Below are 13,373 nucleotides of genomic sequence, written 5' to 3'. Positions count from 1 at the left end.
GTATGCTGCAGTTTGTGCCATGGCCATCATGACTTTTAATGGGGCTAAGTGCCCGGCCAGGCTGAGAGCTGTCAGAGAAAAGATGCTGATGGCTCCTCCAGTCCCTCCAGTATCGCTCCACCATCTGTCTGACAGCAGCTACTGGGAACGAGGGAGGAGAGGAGAGGAGAGGAGAGGAGAGGAGAGGAGAGGAGAGGAGAGTGGTGGAATTGGAAGAATAATTGTAATTTCAGCCTCCAGAACCAGCAGGTGGACGGAGGTTTGGTTTGAATATTCCTCTTGTTGGAGTGAATATTTGCAGCAGACGAGGTAATGAAAACTCATCGCAGTTTAAACATGAGCCTGTTTGTTTTTAACAGCAGTGTTTGAGTGGCTGCGGTTGCTGCTGTGCTCACACTGCCCAGCTTGAGAGTAAACACTTGAACTAATGGAAACCTTGGAAAATAAAATGGGAGAGTGACAAAACAAGTCTGCAGCAGCAGGTAAAATATAGTCGCCAAGAAAGAAACAAGCAAAAAAGCAGAACTTTCAACCAAATAATCAAATGAAATGCAACAAAAATAAAAACAAGAAATCATCAATTTTGAACAATAACAAAAGAACACTTTATTTTATAGACCTGTAATTACAAAATGTTTTCCTGAGAAGTCTCTGAGGACAAACTCTGTAATATGGTTCTCAGTCTAGCAGGACTACAGGTCAGTGAGTATTTACTGCCACAAACAATCCTATTCTTCTTATAATTTATACACACTGATTAGTGCGACTGGATGTTCAATCCCTGAAGCTTCTGCACATCATTTAGCTTGAGTTGAGTTCTTGGAGACGACCATTAGATGATATTATGACACATCTTAGGTTGTCTCAGTCGAGGCCTGCCCACTGTGGGCTGATCAGACCTGGTTGTGTGTCTGATGGACTGTCTAGATCCTCACATGGCAGTCCATACAGAATCTCTTCTTGTGACAGCTTCTTTCAGCGGCATTGGCAAGTTCTTTTTACCCATTGTCTGTAAATGTGCTGTCCTGGCTCGACTCAGTTTGACTCAGCACATCGGCCTGGCACGGCGGGGATTTGCATCTCCATTGTAGGTGTGTCTTTGAACTGAAACATGCTTGTCTTGAGTCAAGTGGCTGTAAAATGGTGAATAATCATGTTGTATTTCCTATAAATTCCTCACAATAAAGTCTCCTGTTATTTTGTGATTCAGAAGCTTTTATCATGAAGTGAAATTTGGAAATGTTGTGCTTTCATCACATAACATGATTCCTATGTGGGTGAAAGTGAACATCATGCGCTAATGCATTTGATTCCTTGACCTTTGCTCGCTCCATGTGATTTCCCTCATCTCAACACTATCCCACCTCATCTGGAGGCCTTGTTTGGTCTGGGATATGACTTTGCCACATCTGGCTGCTTCTTCATGGTGGCACACCTCCTCCATCAACAGGTACCAGCGTTCAGCTGGAGCAACCTTTTGCCAAGGTGTTCTGAGGCCAGATATATCATCCTTTGAGAATGTTTCTGGATCTATGTTCTGGGTCTGCCCTGGGGGTCTCCTACCAGGAAATCTTCTACAGGAGGAGGCATCCTGATCAGATGTCCAAATCACCTCAACTGGCCTCTTTCAACATGAAGGAGCAGCGGCTCTACTCTGAGCTGCTTTTGGATGACTGAGCTCCGCAGCAAATTTCTAAGAATGAGCCCAGCCAGCTCATAGAGGAAACTCATTTTGGCTGCTTGTATCCACAAACTCATTCTCTCTGTCACTACCGAAACTCATCAACTGGCAAACTGAAAGCTTCGCCTTCCGGGTCAGTTCCCTCTGAACTTCAACAGTCTGGTACTATCCTCGCATTCCTGCTGACACCATCTCAAGCTCCATTTTGCCTTCACTTGTGGAAAAGACGCCAAGATAGATAGACCAGGTAGATTTCATTGCTCCCAGGCCAAAGATCCTCAGCCTTGCTGGACATGGCCCACTTTATCCAGGTATTGTTTGGGTCCATTTCTGCTGTGGCCAGAGCCCACTTCTTCCCTCTTGGTAGGGTTGGAGCAAAGCCTCTTAAGATCGAGCCCTGAGATTTTGTTAGTGTCATGTCCAGCATGCTTTGGCACATTTGTATTCCTCCACCAGGCTACATGTTTCTGAAAGCTCTATGTTACTGAAGCATCTCAGTAGCGTATGCCCCATCCTCACCTATGAGTTAACCAGACTCTGCAGTCGACTGGCATGAGATGCTAATTCACCACATAAGTTGGGGCACATTAACTGGATGCACCAAAGCTTCAGCTTCCCTGACAGAGCAGTGTTGTTGATTTGCATGAGGTTGCTGATTGTGTCCTGCCTGAGTTCTTCCACCTGCTCGGTGTTTTTGAGTTCTGCATAGAACCATCTTCTGATGCTTCTGAAAAGCTTTTCAAGGACAGTATTGGCTCATCGTTGATGCAGAACCTTTCATCAGTGAGCCGGCCTTTGAAAGTGGGGATAATGTAGACTTTGCTGGGTTTCATCAAAAATCCATAATTATACAGTACTTTGCAGGAAACTTTCAGGGAAATAATAGACTTGTAATGATAAAATGCTACAAAAACACAGAAAATACAAAAACCCACCACCAAATGTCTTCCAACCAAAGTAAAAATATTTGAAACACACAAAGAATATCATATTTATAGGCTGCTGTGAAATCTTAAGACAGATTGAAATCTATTAATGGTCAAGTGCTTTGAGTATGACAGAGAGGACATGAGACGTGAGGAGAGGAAACAAAACAAGAAGAGAAACTGACTTCATCAGTTTACCATCTGTTCACCTTCAGCTAATGTTCCTGAGGAAGGAGGAACGAACAAAGAGAGGAGAGAGGAGAGGGACTGAGCGATGTCATTTACACCACATTATCTTCCTTGAGAACTTTATTTGCATGGAGCAAAGTTCTGAGTGTTTTCACTGGAGCAAGAAAAAGAAACATGAAGAACGAAAGCAAATAAGTCCAATCAAACAACTGAAAATATAAACACAAGGACATGAAAATGCTTTTTTAAAGTAAATCAAAACAAATAATAATATTATTAATAATAATAATAACACTAAATAATACAACAGTTTTCCTATAAAAGAATCTTTTACAGATGTTTGATCTCAATGTGATTAGAGAGAAAAAGATTTGTATTTTTTTTAGAGCAGCAATCACAAAAGCTAACGAGTCAACAAAACCAACAAAAGTTAATGAGTTATGGTCTTTAATGTCATTCAGTCAGTACCCGACAAAAGTTCACTGATTGGTTGAGATTCTTCATCCTCATACAGTATTTAGATGTTATATGTGTGTTGAGATGAGATGTTGCTTTCATCATTCTTTAATGAGTTATTGACCATTTTGATGGAAACAGAAACAAGAACACAAAAAGTTCCTGATTTAGTTCCTGAACTATTTGATCGGTGTTGGAAGATTAAGTATGTATTCCATTACAGTTACAGTTAATAACCTATTAGTCAGTATCACAATATTAAAGTAATGTAAGTTGATTACTTTCTGTTACTTTTGGATTACCTCTGTCTAAAATATGGTGAAACTGTTTAGCCTAATACAGTGTTGTTTTTTTGGGGGGTGAAGCTGCTCCTCACGATTATTTTCATGATCAATTAACTGGTTGATTATTTTCTCAATTAATCGATTAGTTGTTCAGTTTATGAATCTGAGAAAATGATGAAAATATTGATCAAAGCTCAAGATGACGTCCTCAAATGTCTTGTTTTGTCCACAACAAAGATGTTCAGTTTACTTTCAGAGAGGAGTAAAGACACCAGAAAATATTCAATATTCACATTCACGTCAGAACATTTGCCACTGTTTTGACTGCACCTGTTTGTTAATACAGCCATTTTGCTGGACGAGATTTTTTTTAAAAATGAGATTTAATGAAGAGGTTTAAAAATCTTACTCATACACTACCTGTGCACAGTTACTACAGAGGTGGAGGTGAGAAAACTTCACACATTGTCATCATTACAGGCGGATAATTAAACAGGCCTGCAGGTGTGTGTGGGGTGTGAACTTCAGTCTCTTGTGTGGAAGTAAGACGTGCCACCACATTGCACAATAAGACACACTACTTCCTGTATTGGAACTTAATGTTAGTGGTTTTGAATCATCAGCTGCATATGGCAGGAATTGTCTAGACTGGGTTAATTGCATCTTGGCAACATGTAGAGTTAATTTCTTTGAATGTGCACAACCCGCAATCTGAAAGAATGAGGTAAAATGAGTGGCCATGCATCCTGAATGCAAAGATGTCGCTGGGTTTCTACTACAGAATAGGAATGGGAAATTGCATTTCCACCACAGAGACTGGGGGCTAAAGTTAAGTTACGGGGACTTTACAGGGACAAAAACTCCTCGTTTGGGTGTTAGCACTCATAGACCACTGGTTCACTGAAAAGTAGTTCCTGGGACTAAAAGTTCTGGGTACTTTGGGTGGAAACGCAGCTGTTGACTGCGTGGTTGGACGCAGCTTATCAGCAGCAAATTCACTCCCCAGTCATCAGTGTGGATCTGTTAAGCCACAGTCCTGCAGCACATACACACACATGCAGTAACTCAAAAACAGAATCCCACCTCAGGATAGTTCAGAGTGTTAAGCACAAGCAAAGTGCAAGTCATGGGTATAAACAACTGTAGCACCCTTCCAGCCACCCCCGGTACGTACCAGACTCCGCTGACGCAGCGGGTGGACAGAGCTCGGGGCATGATCTCTGAGCCCTGCTGCATGAAGCCGCCCACTGGGAACCACAGACTGTTCCCCAGCGTGTACTGGTTCTCCAGGACATCCCTCCGCTCCCGCAGGCACGGGTGAGGGTTGTACCACTCGTACGGGCTGAGCCTGGACAGAAGTGAGGAGACACCACTGAGAGTCACAGACGAGACAATACTTTTCTGAGTCTGACACGTTTGACTTCTTGTGTTATTGGTAAATTGACTGCACTATTAGAGGCTTTTACGGAGCACTTTTCTCTAAGTGTGCCTTGTATTAAGATTATTTTGTCTGATGCTTTGTCATATAAAAAGAAAACAGCTGAGATGTTAAATGTGTTTGTCCCACCTGTCTCAGACAGAGAGACAAAGAGATAATTTCATACCTTTACAAAGGAAAGAACATAATGAGTGTGTTTAGATGCTCGACTGGAGGGCAAAGCAGTTGCTTTAATATTTTTGTGAATAAGGAAATTACAGGCAGAAAGAGAGAAATGTGGCAGAGAGTCTTACACTTACAAAGATTTAAATGCAGGTCACAACAACAGAACGCTTTCAGATTATTTTGTCTTCTTACAAAGAAACTTAATAAACCCGCAACCTCTCCTCCAATCTCCTGTTATTATTAGGTGTGAATGGCTACTGGTAAGTTCTATACTTTGACCAACACACACACACACACACACTTAAACACACACACGGAAGCAGGTGTGTTACCTGGCGGCGAGGAAGAGGACGCAGCTGACGGCGAGGTAGGCCAACAGCATGAAGAGCCAGACGGCCGGAGAGAACGGATCCAGGAAGGAGAAGTAACCTGGTTTACGACCCTGAAACACACGCAAACAAAACCCTTCTGTTAATTGTGTTTCTCTGAGAATTCATTAGGATTTTTTCCAGTGTTCAAAAAGAAATGGTCAGCAGCCAAGTATTCAGTTATGAAGCGGTGTATGTGTGCCAATAAAAAAAATAAATAAATAAAGCTGGGAGTCTTGACCCAGATCCGCTATGAACCAGTTACAAACTGCCCAAACAATCAGAATTATATATCTCTGAGCTCAATATCCTTTATCAATATCGGCATGTTCGTCTGACAGTTGGACTTAAAACAACAACATCAAACTCCTGTGTCTCCACTGCTGAAAACTTTCAAGAAAGAGTCATGGTTCTTGTTCTAATGTCTGTAACACTGATCATTTCGAGTAAAGTAAGGTGGCAACGAGCAACAGAAACCAGTGTGCACCAGACAGACAGCTGATTGTTGAGTGTCACTCTAAGATCATCAAATACCAACATCCCGGGTGGGTAAAGTGTGTGGAGCACAGCAAAATAATGAGAAGATAAGAAGGTACGGGTTGATGGTGGGGTGATGATTAATGATTTCTGTATGAGTCTATACATTGTTTATTGTGAAAATACTGCATAGTTTGCCTTTACAGTCTGTCACTGGTAGTCTATACCAGTCATATATGTCATTTTGGGAGTCACTGCAATCATCTTGTTCTGTCATTTAAGTATGAGGACATTTGTTGATGAGGACATGTCATTGAACCACATGAACTTTAAATTCAAGTGGAGAAACATAACATGACATTGAACTGGAAGTGGAAGTTCTAATGTCTCCAGCTGGCAGCACTGAATTGTGATAATGACCATCTGCCGGTCACAGCGCTCAGAAATCTGTCAACATCTCCAGCTTGCAAACACAACCCTCACTTTCTGACTGACAGCCGTGCATTTAGGAGACTGAGTCTCTTGGAGTTGTTGTGTAGTTCTCGTCTCTTTTTTTCATCCTTCAGCTCGTCACATTTTCTCAGCACGTAAACCTGCGGCTCAAATAAAACAACCAAAACAAGATAAACCAGGAAACTGCAGTTACGAGCTTTTCAAGTGTTAACGACCGGCAGTTGATGTTCCCTGGCGAGACGCTTCCCATCGACCCGTTTCATCACTTCCCCTCCCTGCTATTTATGAGCCCCCCACCACCACCTCACCCGCCCCTCCATCTACTGGAAAAGGACTCGGCAGCAGAGACAGTCCAGGAACTCCCAGATTGGACCCAATTAAAGCAGATGACTGGAGCTCTAATGGAGGCAATCAACTCTGTTTCTGCTTTTTGTCCATTTTGGCTCATTTAAAAAACACCATGTGAATCTGGGCCAGAGGCTAAAATCTGATGGGAACCTGCTTTGTACCGAAGAGGCAGACCTGATACCTCCTGTTGAAATGTGGATCAAACGGGAGAGAAGGCAGGTGACAGCAGGCACATCCAATAAATCTCCGTCACTCGTCTGTTTTTCATGTTTTTAAGGTGGTTTTCAAAGCTGCCAAGCAGCCATGAGCTTCCAAAGTGGTGTTAAAGTGCTTCAAGACATATTTTCTATATTAAAATTAAATCAAGCAACCATATTTAATGTTATACAGTAAATACTGAAATGTGGAAACTGCTAAAAATAAAATCTAAAAAAAAACCGAATTCATTAAGATTGTATTATCATTAAGTCAAACAAGTGTGTAACTGTGATTAGTTTTGTTTTTGCTAATTGTTCTTTTTAATCATATCAGTTTGTTTTTCCTACATCATTTGTTCCCAAACTGATCTGGTGGAACAGCTCAAACCTAATATATCTGTAATTCTCTGTTAAATCTCTTTCTGGGAGAAAATATCCTCCATGGCTTTCTTCAACATGATCTCCTGGGATTTTTTTATGAACCTTGGCCGAGGTCACATGACCGTTGTCACGGTGATGTTTGTCGTAGTTAAGCTTGTGAAATACTACTTGGTTAGTTTTAGGAAAAGATTGTGGTTTTGGGTAAAATGAGTATGTTATTTATTCAATGTTGAATTTTTCTTTCAAACTGGATGTGAACTTTGTTGTGTTTTTTGCTACATCATCTGACTTTTTTCTCTGTGACATTATTGCATAAAATGAAACGCCATTTCTGCATAGGTCAGACCAGTGTTTCCCAACCCTGGTCCTCAGAGCTCACTGCCCTGCATGTTTTAGATGTTTCTCTGCTCCAGCACACCTGATTCAAGTGATCAGCTCATCATTAAGCCTCTGCAGAAGCCTGATAACAACCTGATCATTTGAATCAGGTGCGTTGGAACAGGGAAACATCTAAAACATGCAGGGCAGTGAGCTCTGAGGACCAGGGTTGGGAAACACTGGGTCAGACAGACTAAATGACATGAAATGAAAAAAAGTGATAAAGGGGATGTGATAATACATCTAATTACTTAACACATTGGGATGTTATTCATGCACTACTTGGTGAGACCCAGCTATGACACAAGCACAGGTTGATCTGCAGGCTTATAAACTGAATGAAATTCATAATAAGTAGGATAACTGCTTGAGTCCACAAGGCGCTGCCTCTTAGTGTTACGGCTGATTGCGACAATTCTTGATGATGCTTGTGATTCCACCTAAAGCACCTATTCTCACTGACATCAACAAGCGCTGAGCAGCACTTCACCACTGACTAAGTGACAGTGTAGCCATTTTGTAGCTGTGTCTGCTGTGAACATACGGTGATGGTGTGTCCCAGACATGACTTTTCGCCCTGCTCTGCTTCAAATACACAACAGATCTATCTGCTGCGTCAAACTGCACAGAGCAGACTGAGCGGGCAGGAAGTCAGTCACAGGAAAGGCATAGAAAATCCAGTCAATTTTCAAAATAAAAGACCCCGTGCAGACACGTGATTATACAAACCGGGAAAACCAAAACTATTTAACTACACAGCCTGCTTAACCATGGCAGAAGCACAAAAATCAAGAAAAAAATCCAAATCAACAAAATCTAAGCAACTCAACATAACTCAACTGACAACTCAACTTAACTCAACGTAATCAGCTGGTCTCTGAAACACTGCCGGTGCATGAAGCCATATGTAGGACGGATCAGTACATCAAACTATGGCACAGATGCAACATAGAAACAAAGTGTGTAACGTAAAAATGCAGTTGAATATCGACATCATTCAGTTCAATTCAGTCATCAAATCAGTTATCCCAACATGTTCAGTCCTTAAATGAATCCCACATCAAATGTAAGTTGAAATGCCCAGAAAAGCATCTTCTGTGTTTGTAATGTTAAATGCATGTTTTTTGTTTCCTGTCTTAATTTTTGTTTTCTGTGATGTTGCAAATGGAGCTGCTGTGATCCAAGAAAAGCCAAAAAAAGAAAAGACTTTTTCTGACAGTAAAAGTAATTTCCAACACATTTCCTCAAAATTACTGAAAAATACTGAAGTTAATTTGAGTTTGTAACTTTACACTCATTCAAACTTTAAACCAACAGTCAAAACACAAAGTTTCTTCATGTTTTCTCGGACAGATTCATTTATTCTGTAGACTTCCTTTTCAGTCTGAGTTCAGAAAAGGGGACGACGAACATCACAAAGTTAAAATAGAGTGCTGAATTTCTTTTAACCAAACGGCAAAAACATCAATTACTGTGATGTATCTCCTCGGTTTGTTTTGGAAAGTTTTGTCTTCACTTTACTTTTGTACTTGATAAATAACAAATGTGAATGAGATGGCCACAATCTGCAGATCTTGTTCTAACCTGATGTGGTATCACAGAGGTAAGTTCTCTGCGTCAGGACAATTCAGTTGTGTGTCAGGTAAACTCTCCAAACTCCAAACTCTCTCTATCAAGCACAGCTTTAACTTTAAAGCTCCCACTGCAGGGCAGTAAATCACACTATGGACACTATACTCATATGTTATTGTTGAATTTGTGATGTTTGTTGATATCCTTCTCCAGCACATGATGAACCTGCTGCAGAGACACCAGAGCATCAGTGAAGTCCAACCTTTCAGTCCCGTTGATAACATGATGTCAGACTGAATGAAATGAAATGACAGGCCGTTTACACTCCAGACATTTTGAAATGTCACAGTAGGAAAATCCACAGGTGTAAATATTAGCTTGGTGCAGGTTGAAGGAAGTGGCTAATGTCCATCTAAAGAGGTTATTGTGTTTGCTGTCATTTGTTATCTGGCTTAGCGAGCTACAATAGCCACGGTTGAAGGGAACGAACCCTGCAGCTTTACTGTGGGGAACATTAATTAAACAGTCTGATGATAATGATGCTTCTATATGACCCACATAAACAAACAAGACTGTCGACTGCGTTATTCTTAATGTCTGCCACAGGATCAGATTCTAAGATTAAATGAATTATGGCACACAAACCAGAAGAGCCTGTAAAGTTAAAGTCAGCTGTGTGTTCGCCAGTGAAAAAGAATAATTTTATTCATGACATATCTGACATATAACCTGTGGTTATGGCTAATACTAGAGCATGATCAAACAAGAGAAAAAGGGACAATGATAGCGCACAGATGAAAACATGAGTCAACCTTGGTTGGTCATTCAACAGATGGAGACACTTGTGCGCTTTGAATTAAAACTGATCTGAACAGAACTTGCCCTCTCTTGCTCTTAGAAAAATATGTAACATGTCTCTTTTATATATGAAGTACACTGTGAGTTGGTGGAGGTCATGCTAAAGATTACTGTAATACAACTGGGTTATAATGTACCATCTGATGATGGCATGCCATCGAGTCACATCCACCTGTTGGCCTTTCATTATGAAGACAAACCGGTGCAAGGAATGTTGATAACTTCGGCTTTCTCAACAAAGTGACTATTGCCAAGCAACTGAATCAGTTAGTTGTAGGTTTATATGTAACCCAGGAGTATGAACGGGCCTAAAACAAAGTTTACCTAACTATTTTCACTTAGCACACACTCACCACATCAAGATATTTACGTGATGAAGGGGTGGAAACACTACTGCTACCAGAATCAAAGCAAAATTAAAGTTCCCTACATGATGATATGACGACTATATGATCTATGCTGTTGTTGCTATCTGATGTAAGGTGACCTTAAGTGTTATGAAAGGCACCCTTAAATGACATGTGTTATTATTATTATTATTTTGCTCACAGAAATATGTGACAACACATGAAGAAAAAAATCACTGCATCGATCAGAAACATTCCTCTTTTTCTGTATGTCAGTAATATTCTATGAGTCAGTTTGTGTTGTATAAGAGACATCTGTTTAGTTTGTTAAAATCCTTCTGTACCAGAACATCAGACATTTTTCTGGATGATAACAATGTCACTTCCTCTCCCTCGAACACAGCTGTGATCTCCGCGGTGATGATGATGTCAGAGCTCCTCATAGGCGCTGTAATAAATTGTTGAGCCTCAGATGGAGTGAATAGCAGAGTGATAATATATTGAGCACTAATGAATTGGGAGCAACAGCAGACATAAATTTACACTGTTCAACACCGGGGGGCAAGAACACTGATAAACACGATGGCACTTCACTAATGTGTGTGCAGAAGTCAACAGCTTGAGCAATTAAAAAGATTACCATCTTTAAGTGTGCTCGCGAGCTATTTAGATGCTCTCTCTCTCTCTCTCTCTGTGTGTGTGTGTGTGTGTGTGTCTGTGTGCATGTGTGCGTGCATGTTTTATAATGTGTATAAAGATCTTTATACTACAGACATGATTGTGTTGTTTGTTTAGTTACTTTGGGAGTTGCAGAGTAGTTGTCACATTAAGTGTCACATTAAGTGTGTTGGTTTGTGTGATGCATGCGTGTGTGTGTGTGTGCGTTGTGTGTGTGTGTGTGTGTGTTGCTTAGGGAGAGCAACACACACACATATAATATATATCCAATAATATATATTATTATGAAATGGGACACTCTGCATGATGAGTCCTTTTACTTTTGCTGGTTTAAACACAACATTTAGTCTTATAAGATGTCTGTTGTTTCAGCTCTGTGTGCACGTTCATACATGTGAATCCCTCTCGGTCTTCCTCACATGGTGACCTGGTGAGTAACACAGTCACTAAAATGCGTTTCTGAAAACATTTTAGGCAGGAAATGGGCCATGTAGTAACAGAACATTGAGTCATTTCTGTTCATCACTGCTTAGGTTGAAAGTTTGATCCGAGTTCTAGTGAGATTTCAAGTCAAAGTCAAAGACAAAAATGTTTTATTATGTTACTGCAAATGGAACCTGCATGGGATAAAGATATATCTGAATATAAACACTGAATGCTAAGTCACCGTCAGACAACAGCCTACTGCTGTGTACTGCTAAAAGAAACCAAACATTTCCTACTGCTGCAGTTTCACATTAAAAGCATTTAACTGGCAATACACAAGTTGACTTTTAGTCTTAATTAATCACAGCAAATATCCTGAGTTTGTCAGTGACTTTAGCATTAATCACTATCGTTCACCAGAACGAGACAACTGTCATTTTTTGCATTTGTTGGTATGTCAGGGAGTGTAGTCATCACAGTGAGCTGTTATAAAGAAGTGGTGCAGCCACAGTAAACTGTTGGAAGGAGAAGGAGCGGCCACAGGGAATGTTAAGAGAAGGAAATGTTTTATAATTGCCATATAATTAGTTATGAAATATATTTTCAAGCCCTCCTACTGGGGGCTTAAATTATATACAAATATCTTTCAGTTGAATAATGTTGGTGCAGTAAATCAGTGTGGTCTGTTTTAACTCCGCTGAGGTAATCATGGAGCTGGTTCTTTCTGAATAATAATAAGCAACTTCTGATTGAAGAAACATCCGTTTCCACTGCATTATTTGTACTTTCCCAAATAAATTCAGATTCGGTTGCATCTCTGTAACAGACTAACTGCATATCAGCTGTTTTATGCAAATTTGATTGAAAATGTGTTTGCAAATATGCAAAACTAACACACCATATCAACTGACATGAGGGACAGGGGGGGTCAGTGGAGCCCAGGAAGCTTGTTAGCAGGTGTGTGTGTGTGTGTGTGTGTGTGTGCGCCTGTCATCAGCACGGCCTGTTAGCCAGTCTATCTACTGTGTATAATGGTCACTTGATAACAGCAGCTTGATGTTTAGTGGAGTGGATTTATGACTCCTCGGTTCAGATGCTCCAGTCCAGACTGGACGAGGACACTGGAGTCCTCGTCCTTACGGAGATGGCAGGTCTCTGACTGCTCGTCGGCTCTGCAGTGTGACGGAGTAAATCACTGCTGCACGCCGTTACTGTGAACAGAAATGTGCTCTCGGTCAACTTAATCCTCAAATAAACACTTAAGAGAATGAAGCAGGGACGTTGCTGTGAGGACGTCTCGCTGTACACACATTAAACAGCTGACTGATCACTGAGTCAATACACTGAGGCGCTAACAGTGGACTGGATCAAACATGGAGGACAGATGGTGGAGGTGAATACTGATGAGCTGCAGATGTACAGTATCTGCAGGCAGCGACGCTGCAGCACATCATCAGTCTGCACTCAGAGGAGACGCTTCATTATGTTTCAACTACGACCACCAATAAATACATGTGTTATTAACCTTTATTAGCAAACACTCACATTCACACTGCTCAAACAGCTCCTGCTATCAGCCATGAAGTCTCCACATTTAATGACTTAAAAGCAGTTATAGCTGCTGAGTGCTTCAGTGCCTAAACAGATTATAAGACCTGGACTGAACCCAAAGAATTCTGCCACGTTCACATCAAGTGGGCTGAATAGGAGAGATGAGAAAAACTCCCATGTGACAAGAAATGTCTTAAAAT

General features: G+C 40.9%; 1 protein-coding gene across 1 annotated transcript in view; it reads right to left on the bottom strand.

The window, feature by feature from the left end:
• Nucleotides 1-13,373, bottom strand: part of LOC146313581 (glutamate receptor ionotropic, kainate 5-like) — a 235,029-nt gene that overhangs the window by 14,671 nt on the left and 206,985 nt on the right. The window contains exons 15-16 of the mRNA XM_084738849.1: nt 5,472-5,581; nt 4,711-4,884 (exon numbers count right to left, since the gene is read on the bottom strand). Of these exons, the coding sequence (XP_084594975.1) occupies nt 4,711-4,884; nt 5,472-5,581 (284 nt within the window). The remainder of the gene's footprint in view (nt 1-4,710; nt 4,885-5,471; nt 5,582-13,373) is intronic.

Source organism: Lutjanus erythropterus, chromosome 16 (assembly GCF_056507025.1).
Source record: "Lutjanus erythropterus isolate fLutEry1 chromosome 16, fLutEry1.hap2, whole genome shotgun sequence".
Lineage (NCBI taxonomy): Eukaryota > Metazoa > Chordata > Actinopteri > Lutjaniformes > Lutjanidae > Lutjanus > Lutjanus erythropterus.
This window is presented reverse-complemented; position numbering and strand designations above follow the sequence as displayed.